Below are 20,419 nucleotides of genomic sequence, written 5' to 3'. Positions count from 1 at the left end.
AAACCCCGTCCAAAGACAATATGCTGACACGGCACTATCGAGATTTATGATTCCCCGGGTTCAGAGAGGTTTGTTAATGAAGCACAGTGGATCCCCACAGTAGAGCTGTAAAATGCAGAGCACCAACTGCTATCGCTCCATCAATGTCAAACAGCTGTGATTTAAATTTCAAGGGTGGTTTCAGTTGCTTTGTCAGTCTCATTAGATTGCTCTGAGTCCATCAGTGCTAAAGTCTTTTCATAAAAATCTGCTTCCTTGTTCTTTATTATTTTAGCACTCCAAATGCAAGCTTTTATTCTGAAAGGTTAAAGCTGAATATTCCCTCAGGGAGAGCTCCTAATAAAAGCAGGCGAGTGCTAAATGACAAGCTCCCATAACTCGATGCATGCGTACCCTCTGACATCATGCAATTAGTCTCAATAGAATGAAACAAGTGGGCGCATAAACAAATTTAATACATAAATCTAGCCTATCTCAAATTTCTAAAAGGGACCTTGTTAATTAAACCAGCATGGTCAATGAATGTGCAAGGGGTGTAAAATTAATTTTTATGTGAACTTGCAATTACAGGGATTGAGAAGGTAGTCCATTCAGAGAGTATCTTAATAAAAAGGATTAATTTGAAGCCTTTCATGACCTTCAGAATGAATGGTGGCTTTGCTTACCTATAACTTCACAGATAAGGGTTAATTATTTGTAACAATATCATGAAGGTCAAATGAAAGCATAACAGGACAAAACAGTAATGCACGCTAACTTTAAATACGTTAAGGTAAGCTAAGAGGAGTGACAAAGATTTTCCTTGAATGGTTTGGCTGGTGTCACCTGTCTGTGAGCTAGGCACCAAAAACATGACATGCCTCTGTGAATGAATGGAAAACACATGACCTGCATCAGTCACCATATGACCTATATTCAAAAATGTATCCAGAGGTTAATTATGTTTCCAACTGATGGACAAGAAAATCAACATTCCTAACCAGTCTGAGCCAAAAGGAGATGGAAGGATGCAGAGTTTGTGCCAGAATGAAACGTTGAGTCCCTTTTGAAACCTTAGATCAAAGTTGAAAACTCTCCAAGTGTCACATAATACATTTTTATGTCTTACATCCTGCTTTCCATTGCACCAGGGGATCATAATCATCTAGACAACCAAAGAGTGAGTGTTTTCCTGGAACAGCTATCGAGTTCCTGTTCAACCAAGTGAGAGTTGTGTCCGCCACTTTGGAACAAAGCCAGACCCGTTCCTTGAGTGTCTAGGCCTCCACAAGGGTTGCCTCATCAGCATTACTGTTGGTGAGTTTCATGGATTGGATTTCCAGGTGCAGTTAAGGGGAAGGGTTTCTGGTTTGGTGATCTCAGGATTTCATCTCTGCTTTATTGATGATTATGATGTGGCTCTGTTGGCTTCTTCAGCTGGTGGTCTCACGCAGGCTTTGGGGTGGTTTACAGCTGAATGTGAAGTGGCTGGGATGAGGGTCTGCACCTCCAAGTCCAAGGTCATGGAAAACAGTGGGTTGCTCCCTCTGCTCCCCCAAGTTACAGACTTGAAGTATCTCAGGGGTATTGTTCATGAGTGAGAGAAAAATAGAGCATGAGATGGACAAGCAGACTAGTGCAGGATCAGCAGAATTGTAGGTGTACGAGACAATCATTTTGAGGAGGAAGCTGATCCAGAAGGCTGTAGAACCCTCTATGGTCATAAACTTTGGGTAGTGAGCAAAAGAATTAAATCGTAGAAATTTAAGTTGTGTTAATCATCTTTGCGTATCCATAGATCCATCCATTTTCTTCTGCTTATCTGGGGTCGGGTTGTAGTGGCAGCAGGCTAAGCAAGTCAACCCAGACATCTCTATCCACAACAACATTTTCCTGCTCCTCCTGGGGGATTCTGAGGTCTTCCCAGGCCAGATGAGATACACAATCCCTCCAGCAAGTTCTGGGTTGGAAGTGCCTGGAAAACCTCCACAGGGAGGCGACCAGGAGGCATCCTATTCAGATGCCCAAACCACCTTAAGTGGCAGCCTTACATTGAGATCCTTCCAGATGTCTGAGCTCCTCACCCTATCTCTAAGACTGAGCCCAGCCACCCTCCTGAGGAATCTCATTTTGATCACTTAAACCCGTGATCTTTTTCTTTCGGTCATTACCCAGAGTTCATGACCATAGGTGAGGGTTGAGATGAAGCTCACCCGGTAAATTGAGAGTTTTGCCTTCCAGCTCAGCTCCCTCTTCACCACAACGGTGCGGTACAATGTCTGCAACACTGCAGATCCTCCACTGATCCACCTCATGTTTGCATGCTAACACCAAAACAAGAAACGAAATCAAACCTGTTTTGGTTTGACGTTTTGGTGTCGGCATTTTTGCATAACGACACCAAAACCTTCATCCGTTATTATTTTTTGGACAGGTTTGATTTCCGGCATCAGTCCAAGTCATTCAAATGGGTGACTAATTGCTTAGAGCTGTAGCTGCTACTCCCTTGTTGCTCACTCACTCACCCAACTCTCTCTTCTTCACACTGACACCTCCCTTTAATAAACACCAGGATCTTCCTATGAATCATGTTGATAATAACCATGGAACATGCCAAAGTTTTTACTAAGTGATGCACTGGTGCATCACTGGAACATCAGTGCTGATACCGATGGTGGCCTTGTGAACCCTCATCAACGCATTGGCAAAAAATCAGATACATGCCTATAACAGTTGCTGATGTTTGGCCAACAGAAAAATAGGGATCTTCCAAGAAGATTTGGAAATGTGACTTGGAAGAGGGATGTCTGACTTGATTAGTCTGCTGCCACTAAAGCCTGGCCACGGTTGAGAAGAAGAAAATAGATGGATGGACTTTACCTTTATTTCAGAGACTAGCAGGTTCCCACAGTCCCCATTTATAATTTCTACAGGGATGTACTTTTTAGTAAAAAGTGTTCCACTGATGTTGATTTCTTCTGGTTGGACAATAATGAAAAACTGGTGTTGTATCTAAGAAAAGGAACCTTTTATGGCAGATTTTATCTGCAAAAGCCAGGGAGAAAAGGTAGAATATCCCATTTAATCCTGAGCTTTTAAAGGAGCATGCATGTTCTGAATTATTTATTTTTGCAACTCTGCAATAGTATCTCAAGTGTCCTATGAAGCTTAGCGTAAGTGTAGTGTAAGTTCAGGCAGGAAGACAGTTTAATTTCATGTCATCATTTCATCAATTAATAACTCTTTTATATATCTCTGTTTTACAGCTCTGGTAATCAGCTGTATAGCGACTGCTTACTTAACTTCTCAGCCAATCCCATTCCACCACAGCCTCTCCCCATCCAGTCATCCTGCTGTTATATTTTATATGTTCTTCTCCCCTACACAGTCAGTCGTTTCAGTGCCACGGCTGCAACCCTCCTCCACCCCAGCTACCTCCATTATAGCTCATGTTCCAGCCTCACAACCCCATCAAGTACAATAATAATATATAAGCGAAGTAAAATCAATCACTATTAACCCTAACCCTAAGAACAGAAGCCCCCCTAATTAGGTTTTGGGTTTCTTAGTTGTCTGCTGTTAGAAAAGTGTCCAAGGAAAGAGAATGCAAGGTAAGGTATCCATTTATTGAGTTTTATTTTCCTAATCTAAATTATTGTTGTAATTATGTTAAAGAATTTAGCAAGAAAGAAGACAGTCGAGTCAATGTCCATGTGTATTATTTATTTAAAGATTATTGTACATATAAGAGAAAATGCACAATGCATTTATTCAAAAACAAAATACTTTGTCATTGGTTGTCCCAGGGCAGTCACTTGGATTATTTCGAAATCAAAAGTGAAGCTGTCAGGTGTCAAAACAGGAAACTGTATAAAAACAGCAACTCTAACACACTTTAAAATATTAAAAGACAAGGAATGCCTGCAGGATTGTCAGATCTCATGTGGAAAAGTATGCTCTGACTCTTTGTTTCATCCACCAGATATCAAATGGCTTAAAAAAGGCTCAAGCAGCGAGCTTTCACAGCGAAAACAAAGGAGGGTTGAAGAAACAGAGGGATGAGCTTCAGGAGATGAAATTAAACACATGCACACACATTAAGTGATGAGAGACTTTCCCTGAGCTCCAAATTAAAGCTGATGGCCGTAGAAACCTTGTAATCACTCGTGGTGCCAATTTGCTGCAGAGAGGAAGAAGAGCAGCTGTGCGCCAGAACACCTTAGGATGATTTCTTAATAGCTTGATGAATCCATTCATGCATCACATGCATACCAACATTGTCAGCATGCCATGCTAGACACCACAGGTCTTTAGGCACCTGCTACATAAAAACAAGTTGTCTGGCCACCACATTTTTCTTTGTTTGACTCACTCGGCTCACACAGTGGGCTGCCGTTTGAAGCATTGTTTCGGTTGTCGAAGCTCTTTTCTTCCTTGTGGGAAATAATGGAGACTTAGAGTTTACAAGATAACAAAGTCATGAAACTGCTGATGGTTTGTGTTTCTTCTTACATTTGTGTTCAGCTTTTCTTTGGGTCTTGAGGGACTCAACTAGACTGCTCTGCTGGTTTTACCTCACAGCTGTGCTGTGCACACTCCCGGTTAATTACAAGACTACTACTTCTGTATGACTGCGCCGTCAGCAGGTTCGCCTCATGTTACTGTGAGGGGTGGGCCAACAGAGACCCTAAAGATCTTCTATTACCTGCTCTTCTCACTTGTGCGGGTATCTTCTTAATACACAAACAAAAAGTAAGATATTTTATTGTAATACCTCACAGTCAACAAAAACATATAATATTATACATACAAAATAGGTTGATGCTGATAAATTTACATTTATAGTGGTAAAATTGAAGATAAGTGTTTGTAACGTTGGCATGTTTCCTTTGTTCATCCCCATTGCAGGTTTGAGCAATCAAATATCTCCTGTAAAAGGGAAACTTGTTCAATTTCATCATATTAAATTCATAGGAAAGTAAAAAAGTAGGTGAAATTGTTCTTTTGTATCATTTTAAGGTCCAAACCAAAACGTACCTGCTCCAAATCCAGCCCCTCATTGATGTTAAGGGACACTTCCATTGTTTCCATCTCTGCCTGTAACCAATAAAATAAATATATGTATAAATAAATACATATATTCAATCTGACCTTGATTAAAATATTTTGAAATTATTCCTTTAACTTCTCAGTAAATGTTATTTTCTCCTGTAAGATTAGGTATTTTAACATGGGGTATGTATGTGACATGCAGTGCTTCTGTAGCCTGCCTCTAGTGGACACTTGAGAAACTGCAGCTTTTGGAGCCATGGAGGGTGCTGGTAGATTAGTGCTCCCTGCAAGCTCACTGACTCTCACTCTGGAAGTTCTTCTCCTACATTTGCCTTAAAATAAACAACTGGATGTGGCATCTAGAAGGGGTTCCAGTGATTTAGGTCATGTTTCACGTCAACAAAAATGCTTAAGTAATCTGTCAAGTGACCAACCTTGACTAGTAGACACTGTAGTTGTTCTTAATCTTAATGTTCTCCTCGCTGCCACAATGCTCTTTACTCTGACGCAAACAACCGCTAACTGCTATAGCATCGATAGCATCTCATACCAACGGCACCATTCAGAACTATTTAGATCTTAAAAAAAGATGCTCAGCTGCCCCCTCTTTCAGACCACCACAGTAAGACGCCTCCTCTGTTAGAATGAAAGGAATGTAATTTGCCGGTACAATGTTTTACAAGTTTGTTTTTTTTTTTTATTTATTCCAACTTTGGTCACAGATAAAGTCTGGAGTTACAATAATGAAATCATCACATTGCAAACACTGCAGCATGTGCAACAATTTGTGAATAAAACAGAAAAAGGGCCAAAGGTCTAATCTGGGATTAAATTCTGAACAGGCCTGTGTAGAAGCGGCTCTATTTGCTAAAGTTAATATGGCTACGCCAGCTACATAGTAAACACTGCTAATTACATTTACTAAAATTACTGTAATTGAGTAGTTGTTTAGGGTATTTATATATTTTTGGGTACATTTTGAAATTAGTGACTGTACTTTTACTAGGGTACAATAATCTAGTACTTATTCCATCTCTGTTGACTAAACAGTAGCACACAGTGAGAGAATATTCCACATCATGACTCAAAAGCTAACATCTGGAGGGGTTTCTTTTGTTCATGTTTCTGGTGGATTGTTGTTTTTAATGTGAGACTTATTTGCACCATAATTGAAGTTTTCTACTGAGTTATGATTCCCATCTGTGACATTAGGTGTCCTAAAAGATGCACGATGCATTTTCTTCATCATTATGAATTACCTTGCTATGAAGTTGACCCTCTGCGTTGTTCTTGCCAGAGGAGACCCTCCTTCCCACATATTTTAGAATATTTAACACTTTGAAAGTTTATTTAACTCAATATTGACACGTTTAAGTTGTTATATCTAACTATATAAGCTTAATAAACACTGTCAATTTTGCTGCGTATTTTACTTTATTATACTGGTGTGACTTTACCTGAAAAAAGCCTGCTCAGAGATCTAGTCTCTTGTTGCTATTGCTAATAAGGACAGATCATATTTTACCATTCAATTCTTCAGTAGTTACTCAGTGCTTAAAGTAAACTTCAAATTAAAAACTTTTCACTTTTACCTGAGTAGATTTAAAGACCAGTACTTTTACTTGTACGTAAGTTAGTTTTAACCAGAGTAACTGTACTTTTACTTGAGTACAATAGTCGTGTACTTCTTTCACCCCTGCAAGCCACAACTCGTGTTACTACTCCTAAAAGAGGTGTAGCTTAAGCAAGCGTAGCATAGTCTTACGTAGCTAACGTAGCTTTGTTTGCTATATTTTTAGCTTTGTTAGTTATGCAGCTACGTTACCTATGTAATTTACGCAGCTAACATAGCTTTGTTAGCTTTAGATTTAACTTCGTTAGCTATGTTAGCAGAGTTATCTACTTCACTAATGTTGCTTTGTTAGCTTTAGATTTAACTTCGATAGCTATGTTAGCAGTGTTATCTACTTTGCTAATGTTGCTTTGTTAGCTTTAGCTACATTAGCTGCATTAGACTGTTCTCATGGGCGACAGGCTTTTTTCTGTAGGCAGACTAGTTACTCAGCTTTTTAAAATGTTTGTGATTAGGTTATGAAGGTCAAGTTTCTGGCTTTTGGTTTTGGTATCCTTTGGTGTCCTACTTTAAGTTTGTCATACTTGAAATTATTTTGGAGTCTTCTTCAACAACATTTTAATCCTTCTGGTAATCAACCAGTTTTGAAAGCGCTGCTTAGACTGACAACACCTAAAAAATATCCCTTAAGAGAAGGTGAAAGAGCATCTTATGAAGAGTGACACATGCAGCATTACCTTAGTTTAACTTTGTTTGTTCAAGCATTCATGTGTCATATCACTTGTAATACTTAGTGCCCTTTCTGGTTGCCCTTGTTGAGCCTGATAAGATGACAACAGCTTTACTGAGAGAGGAAGGTATAACTGAGTAAAACAATCTTATAATTGTACTCTTGATAATCCCTTCCTAAATACCAAGCATTAGGAACCTTTAAAGCAGTCTGTATGTACATGTGATGTTAGAAAACAGAGCTGGACCTACCACTGGGGAGGTTTGCTTCTCTGCAGGGTTTTGTTGTGCAAAAAGAACGGCATCATGGACAGAGAGGAAGAGATTACTGCTGGCAATGTTCCCGTCATCAAACGCTCCCCCAGCCTTCAGTTCTTCGTACACCTGGGCTGTACAAGAGGATAAATATCACACAAGGAGCAGATCACAGAGAAACAACTTGACACTTTTGGTGTTAAGAGAAAAATAGACATCAGTACTTCAGCATTTTACAAGAGAAGAGATGCCTGAAAGTGCAGCGTGTGCACACTGACAGTATTTGAGAATAAAAACCCAGACATGCAATCGTATATTATCTCCAGCAGCATGTTTGAAAGATCTGGTGGACTTATGTATGAGTTATTCTCTGTTGCCATGACTACTGTTGAGTAAAGCCAACAATGTGAAGTGTCATTTGAGGTTTTACCTTGAATATTTGCCAGGTATAGTTTAATGCTGAGCTTTGAGTAGCTTGAGTTCATCTGAGTGGGAAGAAAAGAAAAGGAGACTGTTTACAAAATTGAAGATGGAGCAGTGATTGTCGGCTCACTACTTAAAATGTACTCCCATAAAGGGTTTAATCTTATAAATCAAATAGCAGTTGTCAAAACAAAGGCTAAATATAAGATTATTTACAGCAAAAAGGACCAGTTACATTGCAGCGATCATTTCAGTTGCTCACTAGAGGAGAGGTAGTTCAGGTATTTTTCAAATCCTCTCTTAAACTTTCCATTTGGCAATTCCATCTCACTGTCTCTGTTTCTCTATCATCCATCTGACATTCCTTTTCCATTCACCCAGGGTCCGGTCATAGCAGCAGCAGGCTTAGCAAGTAAACTCAGACAGCTAGCTCCCCACAAATCTTTTCCAGCTCCTCTTGGAGAATTCCATCACATTCCCAGGCCAATTGGGTTATCAAATCCCTCCAACAAGTTCTGAGTCTGCTCTGGGATCTCTTTCAAGTTCGACGTGCACAGAAGACCTCCCCAGGAAGGTGGCCAAAAGGCAATCTGATCAGATGTCCTTGCCACAACAGGGCTCCTTTCGATACTCCTTTGCTCTACTCTGTGCTCCCCCTGAATGTCCGACCTCCTTGTTCTATCTCTCCCCCACAATCTCATTATTCAGTCCAAAGCTCATGACCATGGTTGTTCATGGTTGGAACAAAGGTTAGCCAGTCTGCACTGCTGGGGTTAGTCACATGGCTCTCCACCTTTGCCTACCCCCATGACTATCCCTACAGGTGGGAGGCTCACCCCCAGGTTTTCCCTCAGGATATTTATCGGCCAATATTGAGCTTTAGCATTGAGATCAGCTAAAGCTCGTGGTAGTCAACTTTTTAAAATCTTAAATTATTGATTGATTTTACTGTTTTTTTCTATACAGTGTGTGGTCAAATGGTGTGGCAAGGCATGTCTTGGTGTGCCTTGGGAATTTGTACAACCTTTCTTGATTACTACAATAATACAAAAACTAAATATACTTTTGCATGCGTTTTCACAAGTATTTTTGATACTATAATATTGTTTTAAAACTTTCAAAATCACATAATATTAAAATAAAAAAAAAAAACTTGAACAACTTCTTTGAAAACCTTTTTTTTTCTCTGCTCAATTCCTGGTATTTTCCAACTGTAAGTAAAATTTTGGATAGTTTAGTGTTAAAATGATAAATAACTAGTAAAAAAAGTTTTTAATTTGCTACAGTAGATTGCTTTCAGTTAACATCTGTGAATAAGGCTGACACAGCTGAAATGTATACAGACAAAATGTACATTTTCACATGTATTTGTTTAAAACAGTTGTTCCCAAATGGTGCAGCAATGCATGTCTAGGTGTGCATTGTGAATTTGATCAACCATGCATTATTAATACAACTAAACATCAAATAGACATGACATGCTAAAGAGGTGATTTTGGATGGATTCCAGCATGGTGTGCCTTGAGATTTTTGCTTGGTCTTGGGTGTGCCTTAAGCAAAAACAAGTTTGAAAACCGCTGGTGTAGAATGAGAGGATCAGCACATCACACATTAACAGACTCTGTTCACAGACGACCACAGTCTCTGCTTGGCCTCAAATCTTGAAACACCAAATCTTGCAGTCAAACTAAACTTTAGAGTGGAGAAGCCCCCGTGGTTGGCTGTTACCTCCTTGCTCAGTCGTCATCGTACCCGGGAGTCATTGAAGAGACAAAGCCTCACACCCCCCTAAGATCTTTGGCGACCCCCTGGGGGGTCCTGGACCCCAGGTTGGGAACGAATGATTTACAGTACATGTGTTTTGTTGCAAAGAATCAACAAGTTGCTCCTCCATTTCTGACACCCAACTAACTTTGTGCTTCCTGTTTACCATTGCTGACACAGCAGTGTTTGTTTTGCTTCCTCCCTCACCCAGCTTGCTTCCTGATTGGCTGTTGCTCCATTCCACCTAACAATTCTGCTTGTGCCTGCTGCTCAGCTGGCCTTTATGCTCACCACACAACAGGATTTCTGGTCATAAATATTGATCCTGTTTAATATTTACTACCTCAAGTTGGAGCACCTCACAAGGCAAAAAAAATCACACCTACCACACCACACAACACAGGATAATCTTGTAAGATAATCTTAAGAACCATCCAGTAATCTGGCTTTTACTGACTCCTATTGGTTTTACTCTTAAATGCTTTTGAAACTGACTTCTACTTTGTTTCTTTCTTTCTCATGTCGGTTTTGCTTTATCAAGTTTTCTGCTTTTACACAAATAAACAGATAAATAAAGTTCTTTGAGTTGAGTTTGATTGATGTCAGCCAAAGCAAACCATTAGCTTATTGATTTAACTTACAGTAACATTTACCGTCAAGCTAATCTTTCCAGCTAGCTTTGAAGCTGGGCTAAAAAGCTTGCTAACCATATCAATATCAGTCCACTCACACACAAACAGAACCCCCTTTCTACTTGACCCAAATATAGAAGCAACATAATACAAGTATTGCACTATATTCTGTAAGACTGAATACATTCATACTGCAAATAAGCGTTCTAACCTTTATCAAGACTTTGATGCCCATCAGGTCAATGAAGCAGACGCCTGCCAAGTCCAGGATGAGGGTGTGGAAGGGTAACTCCTGGTCAGGCACCTTCCTCGCCGGCTCGGTGTCACTAAATCCAGGGTTGACATAGCCAGTGGGAAGCCCAGATATGTTGGCACTGCCATCTTTCGTGTCAAAGTCGTTTTGCAGATCAAGCTGAGAAATGGTCTAGATTTAAAAGAAGTGCACAAAAATAACAAAGGAGGAGAAGCACCTACATTGTATGTACCACGTTTAGCTGGAAATATTAATGATAGAAAATGTACACATGATAGGGGTTAGTGTTAGACCCCACCTGGATCTTCATGTTAACCATAGCGCTGAGATTCTTCTCTCTTTCCTTCTTGTCCTTCTTCTCCTGTTTGGCTTTTTCCTTCAGCTCTTTCTCCAGAATCTTCCGTCTGGCCAGGATGAGTTTTCCAGGGTCCAGCCCAGTCTACATATGAACATGTTTGTTAAAACCCTCCCAGTCTTTCCCATTCACCCAGCTCCACAGTGTAGCTCAGGTAAGAGATTATGTTTTTCCAGGGTAGTCTCACTCTTCTACACTTTGAAATCCCCTGATCTAGTGTGGCTTGCTTTAGATTAGCAAAGAAAATCATGCTTAAGAAAACTGATTAAGTTCTGAATCTTCATAAAAATGCAAAAATGGATTAAAAGAACAAATTTCTTCTTGAGAATGGTTCTTGATTGAGGCCCAATCTTTCTTTCTATCGCTGACTTAAGATCAAAAAATCCTGTGAGAAAACTGACAGTAGACAAACATGAGTAATAAAGGCTGGCAAGCCTTACAGCTTCTATGAGGAAGTGGAATTTCATTTTAATTTGGCATAGCCTTGAACAAAGCCAACAACACGTGTATCTATGTCTCTAAAGAAAAGCTCCACAACTTTCTTTGTCTTGGCAGAAGAATGAGTGTGGATCTTTGCCAAGAAAAGTGTAAACAAGAACTCTTCACAGCATGCTAGAACTTTTTTCATTTAAATTTGACATCTGACTTCTATTTAAGGTGTACGGAATAACAATATATAACGGTAATCTTGAACAACCCCAATTCCAAAGAAGCTGGGGCACTGTGTAAAATGTAAATAACAGCATGCAATGATTTGTAAATCTCATAAATCCATATTTTATGAAAAACAGAATGTAAACCATCATTTTGCATTATACAGCTTTACCTTGCATTTATGGGTGGCAGGGCCAACTGTGTTGAAGTGTTCCTGAGCTCATGCAGTGATTTCCAGTGCAGAATCATGCCTGTTTTTAATGCAGTTCTACCTGAGGGCCCATAGATCATGAGCATCGAATACTGACCTACAGTCTTGCCCCATGCACAGAGTTTTATCCAGATTCTCTGAATCTTTATTATGCACCACAGATGGTGGGTATTTAAAGTCTTCGCAATTTTAATATTGAGGAACATTCTTCTAAAATTGTTCCACGAATGTAAGATGCAAGTTTGTGCAGATTGGTGAACCTCTGACCATCTTTACATCTGAGAGATTCTGCCTCTTTAAAATGCTACTTTAATATCCAGTGATTTTCCTGACCTGAGGCCAATTAACTCTAATTGGTTGCAAATGGCTCCTCCAACTGTTTTTCAGTACCACTTACTTTTCCAGTCTTTTATTACCTGCCCTCACTTTTTTTGAGATGAGTTGCTGTCATCAAAATGAGCTTATAATTTTTGAAATGGTAAAATGTCTCAGTCCAAACATCATTATACAAAGTGTCCCAACTTTTTTTGGAATTGAGGTTGTGTTTTATAGGCTTAGTTTGCTTTTGTGAGGGGTTTGGTATAAAATTGCATTACAGAAATGCCACTGTACCTTTTTGATGACCCTTTGGCGAAATAATTCTGCATTCGCAAAATAGAGCGGTGAGCAGTAGTTCAGTATTTTCACTCCTTGTAAGGACTTCACCTGTGGAGATTCCATGAAAAATAGACTTAAGTTCCCTGATGTTATGTCTTACAGCATTTCTGAAAATAAAAAGCTTCATACCTTGCTGTACGCCTTTGGGTTTTTGTAGATATCAGTCGCCTCAATCTGAACCAATGTTGAACCATTACGACTATGAAGAAAGTGTTATTAAAATGAATACAGCACCAATTTACACACTTTACACTCCACTTATTCATTGTATGGAATGGTGTTTACTCACAACTGTGTCCTGAATACCACCACCAGGATGGAAAAACCCACACCAACAGCAACTCCATAAGGCAGGCCAAGCAAGAATGTGGCCAAGAACGTCACAACCCACACACTCTGGAAATAAAAGAACAACAGATCTGGATAAAATATGTGTGAAAAATAACAGTTAATTTCACTGCAATATTGAGTCCAAGGTTTCACTTACACAGTCCAATTTGCTTTTCTTCCATAAGTAATATGGATCAGAGAGCTGTAGGAGTGGGGTTTTAAGGTTGACAGCAATCAAGACTCCAAGCACTGACTGGGAAAACAGAGGATAATGGTCACTACTCATGCCTCACTTTCTCGCAACTTCATTTTTTAAGCCATTTTTGTTGCATAACTCCGCTTTGACCACCTACTTTTGGAAGTGATCTTAGGTAGACTCCTAGAGCAAGCAGTGTAACCATTACGACCGTCATCACACTAAGACTGGCGAACTATGAGAGGGAAGAAACGGAGGAAAAGTTTGAGATATGGATTACTTTTAGTCCATACAAGAGAAAAAGAAAATACTTGAAGACACATAAATGTTTCATATGATCTAACAAATTTTAATGCCAGACAAAGCTGAGTGGCCCGAGTAAATACAAAATGCAGTTTGCTGCTATCTAAAGAAATTCAACAACAGATGAGAAATGAAGTCATTGATATCTATCAGTCTGGAGATGGTTACAAAGATGTTTCTATGGATTTGGGATTCCAGTGAACCACAATGAGAGCCATTTCCCACAAATGGAGAAAACTTGGAACAGTGGTGAGCCATGTCAGAAGTGGGCGGTCTACCAAAATTACTCCAAAACCGTATTGACAACTCATTCAAGAGGTCCAAAAAGAACCCAGAACAACATCTAAAGACCTGCAGGACTCAGCTCAGGTCAGAGTCCATGATTCAACGGTAAGAAGGAGGCTGGCATCCATGGGAAAGTTCCAAGGCCAAAACCACTGTCGACCAAAAAGAACACAAAGGCTCGTCCTACATTTTGCCAGAAAAACATCTTGACTTTTGGGAAAATATTCAGTGGGCTTATAAGACAAAAGAGGATCTTTTGGAACTGTTACACCTGGTGGTGGTAGTGTGATGGTCTGGGGCTGCTTTGCTGCTTCAGGAACCTGGGTGACTTGCTGTGATAGATGGAACAATGAGTTCTGCTGTCTACAGAAAATCCTGAAGGAGAATGTCTGGCCAACAGTTTGTGACCTCAAGCTCAAGACCACCTGGGATATGCAGCAGGGCATTGATCTAAAATACACCAGCAAGTCCACCTCTGAATGGCTAGAAATCACAAAACGAAGGATTTGGATTGGCCTGGTCAAAGTCTGGTCTTAAATCTTACTGAGATGCTTTGGTGTGACCTTAAACGGGCAGTTCATGCTCAAAAATCTTCAAACATGGCTGAATTAAAACAATTCTGCAAAAAAGAGTGGGCCAAAATTCCTCCACAGTGATGTGAAAGACTCATTGCGGTTATTGCAAACACTTGATTGCAGATATTGCCACCAAGGGTGGCACAACTAGTTATTTGGTTTAAGGAAGCAATTACTTTTTCACACAGGGCCAGGTAGGTTTGGATGGCTTTTCCCCAAAACTGCATTTTGTATTTACTTAGGTTATCTTTGTCTAATATTAGAATGTGCAAATGTGCTAAAAAAAAAAAAAAAAGACATCAGGAAGGGCTCAAATACTTTTTCCAGTACTGTAAATCACTCACCTGTGATTTCCCACCAGCGCTGTCCACTGCCATGGTCACAGACAGAGCACAGCTGATAGAGTGGATTTTAAAGAAAGAACCAAAGAAATTGCTGCAGCCAAGAGCCAACATTTCCTGTACAAGAAAGTTAATATGTACATGAAAAACTTGTAACAATATTCAAGTTTCTAACAACTGAAAGAAATCCAGTTTTTCACCTGGTTGGCATCCACATCGTAGCCATGCTTGGCAGCCAGCGTTCTGGCAACGGCCAAGTTGATGATGTAACCCACTATTGCCAGGGAGATCGCTGTGCTCAGCATGTCCTCCCACTGACTGACTGCTGGGACAATTGGTGTTGGGAATCTGGAAAATGGAGGCATGATATGCATTTCAACTAGTGCTAAAAACAAGTATTAAAGTTATTCTATATACAAGAGTTACATCTTAAAGTATCCATTCATCCATGACCAACACTAAGTACTGTATGTTCTTAAAACTTAGATTAAAGCATTACCACCTCATTCTTTGAACTACAGCAGTAGAAGTTCCCAAACTGAGCATGGCATCAAATGTAAATAACTACTGTTACACATGCTGAACGCATTACCCCAAAGGAATTTCTCCCACTATGTCCATGTGGTAGATCTCAGGAAGATTCAAAGGGCCGGAGATAGCCGTGGCCACCACCACCTGCATGTAACAGAAAAACACATCATTTAAGACCATAGAACAATGTAGTAATCTCAAATCAAAGAAATTAGACCAGTAGTGACAAAAAAATAAAGAAATGAGAAATTATATTTCCATACAACAATGATCTCCACAGGTATGGGAAAGGGCAGCTTGTGGCGGTAGCGCACATTCAGCTCCTTCACAACAATCAGGACTACACTGCCGACCAGAGCAAACACCAAAGATGCTATGTTGGTTTCAGGGAGACTGCGGAGTGTATCTATGAGCCTCTGTGACAAAAAAGAGAAAAATTAATTTTACACATGGAAGCCCTAAGAGGACATGCATCTGTACAACCAAAATTTACTTTGCTTTCTTATGATAATGAGTAAATTTGGTTGTTTTCACAAGACCTCTACCCACCTTAATGGCAAGATCATTTCAGTCATTTTTTTAAGATCTTTAAAAGTTAACTTATCACAGAAAACCATGGACTATACATCATTCATTGGCTTCAGAAGGAGGCTTTCAAAACCAATTAGTGGCAGTCACCATATTAGAAATACTGTCTCAAACTAACTTTCAGTCAGCCTAGGCATAGAGATGAAGTTGTGGTGGGTCTTGCGCCTCCCTCTGCCACTGCCCAACAGTCAGCCTGGCCCCTTATCATAACTTTTCCTTTCTTAGAATCAAAATAGTTGAGTTATACAAAATATAAGTTACCTGTCCTGGTTTAAATAAAAATACTGATACGTGCACAATAAGGGGCATGGCAGATATGACTGCCTGCACACTGTAGCTGTTGTCAGAAGGCTAAAGTCCCACCTTAGTTCACCTCTTTGTTTGTTCCTAGTTTGATCTAAAGTTAGTATGAGACAGTATTTTAAATATGGGGATCTCCATGGATCTGACTAATGTACTTTTGTATATTCTCATTGGCTTCAAGATATTGAGATATAAAAAGGTGAGATCTAAAGAAAATACAGTTGACTCATTACTGATGTGAAGGGAAAATGGAATCAAATAAAATACATACGTGTAAAGTATATGTGCTCAGAGCTTCATATTTATTGGCGATGTTGTTTGGTGTGATTTTAATATGAAAGAGCCACTTACGTATATAATTGCCAGTGGACCACTGTGAGGTGAAACATTGATGTCAAAGATGTATTTGAGCACTGAGATGAGAACTTGCAGTGAAGCGGCCGTCATGAAGCCTCTGATGAACGATTCTGACAGGTAGATGGCTACAAAGCCAAACTGCATAAAAGCGAGGCCAATCTACATGGAAACAGGAAGATCTCAGTGTATCCATTTTTACTCTTATGAGAAATTTTACTTTAAAATATTTATATCTTTATGAAACTGAACTCCAAAAATGTTGGGACATTGTGTAAAATGTGAATGACAACAAAATATAGTGATTAGTAACCTATATATTCAATTAAATATAGCACATAGACAAGATATCTAACACTGAAACTGATACATTTTTTTGTTTTTGGAAACAGACACACATTTTGAATTAGATGCCTGCAACACTTTACAAAATCATCAGGTGAGGAGCATATTTATCACTGTGTTATATCACCTTTTATTTTTAACAGCACTCTGTAAGCATCCACAAATTATGAGAACATTTTTATCCATAGTTTTAGTTAACAAAATTAACACTAGTGGGGTCATAAATGTGTGATACTTCTGAAAAACATTAACTGCAGCCACAGATTCTGGAGCCTCTCGACACTTTGCTTGTTATCAGTAACTCATAGTCTCATGGAGCTATATTACTGACTATAAGGACTAAATAACTATGCAACATTATAGCCAGCCTATATTATAGTAAACTTCATCACTTACCAATAGGAAGCAAATCCTGCACCATGCCATACTTCACTAGCTAGGTAGAATTTCTTTCTTTTGTGAAGCTGCTGCCATCTTGAAAAGCTTATAAAATTGCCTAAGTTACACTTTTGACTTAGTCCATTATACTTAAAGGGTAGGATCACATGATCTGTTCAACTGAGGATGTTGGTGATTTTACCAGAGGTGGCCAGCACCATGAAGAGCTGACTGAGGCAAAAAAAAAAAAAAAAAAAATTGTATCAAAAAATGACTCAGGCCGTCAGTTTCGGAAGGTGACGATATATTTTTAGTGGATGCATGCAGGCCAGTCTAATACCTGCACGTTTTACTGTGAAGCCATGCTGTTGTAACTCATGCAGAATGTGGCTTGGTATTGTCTTGGCCGAGTAAGCAGGGACGTCCCTTAAAAAGATGTCTGGATTAAAGCATATACAATGGCTGTACCTGTATGTGCCTTTCAGCGTGAATGGTGCCTTCACAGAAGGGTATGGGCACTAATAGACCCCCACATCATCTTAGATGCTGGCTTTAAAACTTTGCATTTATATCACTTAGATAAGTGGTCATTTTCCTCTTTAGACAGAGGACTAGACAGCCATTATTTCCATAAGAAATCTAACATGTGGACTCATTAGACCATAGCACATTTTCACTTTTGATCAGTCCATGTCAGATGAGCTTGGGCTCCGTGAAGTAGGTGTCACTTCTGAGTGTTGTTGATATATGGCCTTAGATCTGCATTTGTAGATGCAGCAACATGCTGTGTTAACAGACAGTGGTTTCCAAAGGGTTCTTGAGGCCACAGTGTAGTCCCAGGTCAAAGGTCATAGGCAGTGACTGTTGGTTATTTGATTCATTCATTGGATTGTAGATCTATGAGTACCTGAATGATTGCAGTGAGACAGGCCAGAGTTCCAGATATCCCCAGTCGAACCTCATCCATCCTGACTGTGTCCACGACCGTAGCGTTCAGAGTGGCGTTAAAGTGACTGAAGTCCGACTCTGGGGCCAGCCTCAGACACACAATGCCCACCATGATGCTGAGGACAGCAAATGTACCTACACAGAGAGAAGTGTGTCACATCGCTTTCTTTTACTGCAAACGGGGTTGAGTCTGATCTGTGCTCTGCAGCTCTAGCAACTTATCACTGTCATGATATGAAACAGCTGCAGATAAATCACTCTGATTTACCCGGGACAATCTGGGGAGCAGTGCCCATGAAGAAAAACGGGATGAGGGGGAAGAAAGACGAATAGAGGCCGTTGACAGGGGGGAGGTTTGCCAGCAGGGCAAACGCCATGCCTGGAAAGAATGGAAACCTTTTCATAACAGTCACATAAATCATGATTACATTTACTGTAGGAAAAATACAAAAACTATGTTATAAAAGGAGCCGGCACTGCAGTATATTGCATCAGTCAGAGAATAATATACAGGGAAATCAGAGAGAGGTTTTGGACTGACCTTGAGGGACCTGAAGGGTGCCGGCGCTGACCCCGCTGATGACATCATACAGCAGGTTTTCTTTCACTTTGTACTTGGGGAGCCAGCTCAAAACAGGCAGATGTCTGAATAACAAGCCCTTCAGTCTCTTCACTGAGCATCTGACACACACAAACAAGATATTCTCTTTGAAGAGCTCAGGTGTTCTAGTTGTTAGTCTATAAACCGTCTGAGCGTCATACGGAGTCATAGCTACAGGGCTCTGCTCCATTTGATCACAACACAAAGCTTGTCAGAGGCAGAGGCTGTGTGATAGGGAGACATGTAGCTCATGTTGACTGCAGAGAGATTGGGATTCTGTACCTCAAGTGTTTCTTCACTTTCTCTCCGACAGGGAGTTGTCGAGTCTTCTTGTCAAACTCTCCGTCAAAGTCTGGGAGGTTATAAGCCGGCCTGTCAATCACGTAACGTGGGCGGTTTTCGGGCATGGCTGTGACACATTAAGGAGACAGATAAGTCTTTGTCTTGATATATCCTCATGGTGCAACAGAGAAATTTCCTGATCTGACACATCTGCAAAATGTATGCAACAGTTCACGTGACCTTAATTAGAATCTCATAACTTCAGGCCGCTCAGAAAATTCACCTTTTGTAAAGTCAAGGTATCATCAGCATAAATGCGACTGATGCATGCATACCTGATGTGAGTTTTTGCATTTTTAACCCTTAGATCAAGCTAATGTTTGATGTTGGCTCAACAAATTTGAAGATTTTCATATGCCATTGAAGAGACAAGGACACTTACACGGTAGTTGTCATAAAATCTAAAAATGACGTTCACTGACTGCAGGATTATGCAACACATTGTGTAAGTACACAGATATTTGCTTAACACTTTAATTCCTGGTTTTTGGTTCTGCCAAAGATTGCTTTTCATTCTCTCCTTTCTATTTTTCTTGATATTTTACTTTTTTATATCCTGTTGCTTTTAAACTGGGTTTCCTTGTGTTTTTAGCATTCTTATCTTTCACTGTACCACACTTTGGTCAACTCTTTGTTGTTTTAATGAGGCGTTATAGATCATTTTTGTTAGATTATTATAAGGAAATTATTTCTTTCCAGGCCAAAAAAAGAAGTTGCTGATTTTTAGGTGGTAAAATAGTGTTTGTATAGAAAATCTGGACCCCTATAGTGGCTAGAAATAAAACAGGTATCTACTCTAAATCCCAATTTAGGACCCAGACCCTTAAAGGGGACATATTATGCAAAAATCGCTTTTCAGGCTTTTCTAACAAAAATGTGTGCCCCTGGCATGTCCACAATCCATTTAACAGAAAAATGCATTCCCTTCCACCCTCTCTTTCTCCACCTTTCAGAAAATGTGTGCTGAAACAAGCCTTTCTCAGATTTTAGCCTCATGATATGGGGAATAGGTACCCGCCCCCAGGTTCGGTTGGCCCTCCCCGCTTGGAAGAAAGTTTCACACTCCTCTTCTGATCTTCCTCTCAACTGCCAGCTGAGATGCCAGATAGCTCAGTGGGTTACCCTGCTGACTTTTGTCTGGGAGATTGATGGTTTGAATCCCAGTCAGGTCCTTAACTTTGGATAAAAGTGTCTGTAACATTGTAACATTGGGAGTGCCACATCCATTTCCTGAGAGGGATGTGGTCAAGGGCGGAATCAGACGGCTAATTACCATTAAAAGCCACAGACACGGCTCGTTCTGAGAAGGGCTCAAACAGATGAGGTTTTAGACATGCGAAAATCCGATACTGGAGTGTTTCTTCAGCAACAAACTTCACAGACATGTTTTGGGGACCTCTGAGAACAATATAAACTTGTCTTAAAAGGGTAAAATATGTCCCCTTTAAATGGGCCTGGTGGT

General features: G+C 39.9%; 1 protein-coding gene across 1 annotated transcript; it reads right to left on the bottom strand.

Annotated features, from left to right (window-relative positions):
* Window positions 1-3,906: 3,906 nt before the first annotated feature.
* On the bottom strand, window positions 3,907-19,024 carry LOC121518156 (solute carrier family 26 member 9-like). The gene is made up of 20 exons (XM_041800393.1): window positions 18,898-19,024; window positions 18,556-18,695; window positions 18,283-18,393; window positions 17,974-18,149; window positions 16,341-16,505; window positions 15,362-15,514; window positions 15,160-15,242; window positions 14,768-14,915; window positions 14,571-14,684; window positions 13,221-13,298; window positions 13,025-13,120; window positions 12,827-12,933; window positions 12,667-12,736; window positions 12,493-12,585; window positions 10,959-11,099; window positions 10,619-10,831; window positions 8,019-8,073; window positions 7,586-7,722; window positions 5,017-5,076; window positions 3,907-4,908 (listed from the first exon to the last, which is right to left on the bottom strand). Exons 1-20 carry the CDS (start codon window positions 19,020-19,022, stop codon window positions 4,873-4,875), a joined length of 2,301 nt encoding a protein of 766 aa, XP_041656327.1. The 5' UTR covers window positions 19,023-19,024; the 3' UTR covers window positions 3,907-4,872.
* Window positions 19,025-20,419: the final 1,395 nt, after the last annotated feature.

This window comes from Cheilinus undulatus, linkage group 11 (genome assembly GCF_018320785.1).
Source record: "Cheilinus undulatus linkage group 11, ASM1832078v1, whole genome shotgun sequence".
Classification (NCBI taxonomy): domain Eukaryota; kingdom Metazoa; phylum Chordata; class Actinopteri; order Labriformes; family Labridae; genus Cheilinus; species Cheilinus undulatus.
Note: the sequence above shows the minus strand (reverse complement) of the source record. Positions and strands in the feature narration are given on the sequence as shown.

What these genes read in the sequence shown, in the direction of transcription:
- LOC121518156 (XM_041800393.1), bottom strand. Translation starts at nt 19,022, where the DNA reads ATGCCCGAAAACCGCCCACGTTACGTGATTGACAGGCCGGCTTATAAC. An exon ending in GTCTCACTGCAATCATTCAG is followed by an intron (nt 16,506 to 17,973) that starts GTACTCATAGAT and finishes GTTTCCATGTAG; the next exon opens with ATTGGCCTCGCTTTTATGCA. An exon ending in TGGTTAACATGAAGATCCAG is followed by an intron (nt 10,832 to 10,958) that starts GTGGGGTCTAAC and finishes TTTTAAATCTAG; the next exon opens with ACCATTTCTCAGCTTGATCT.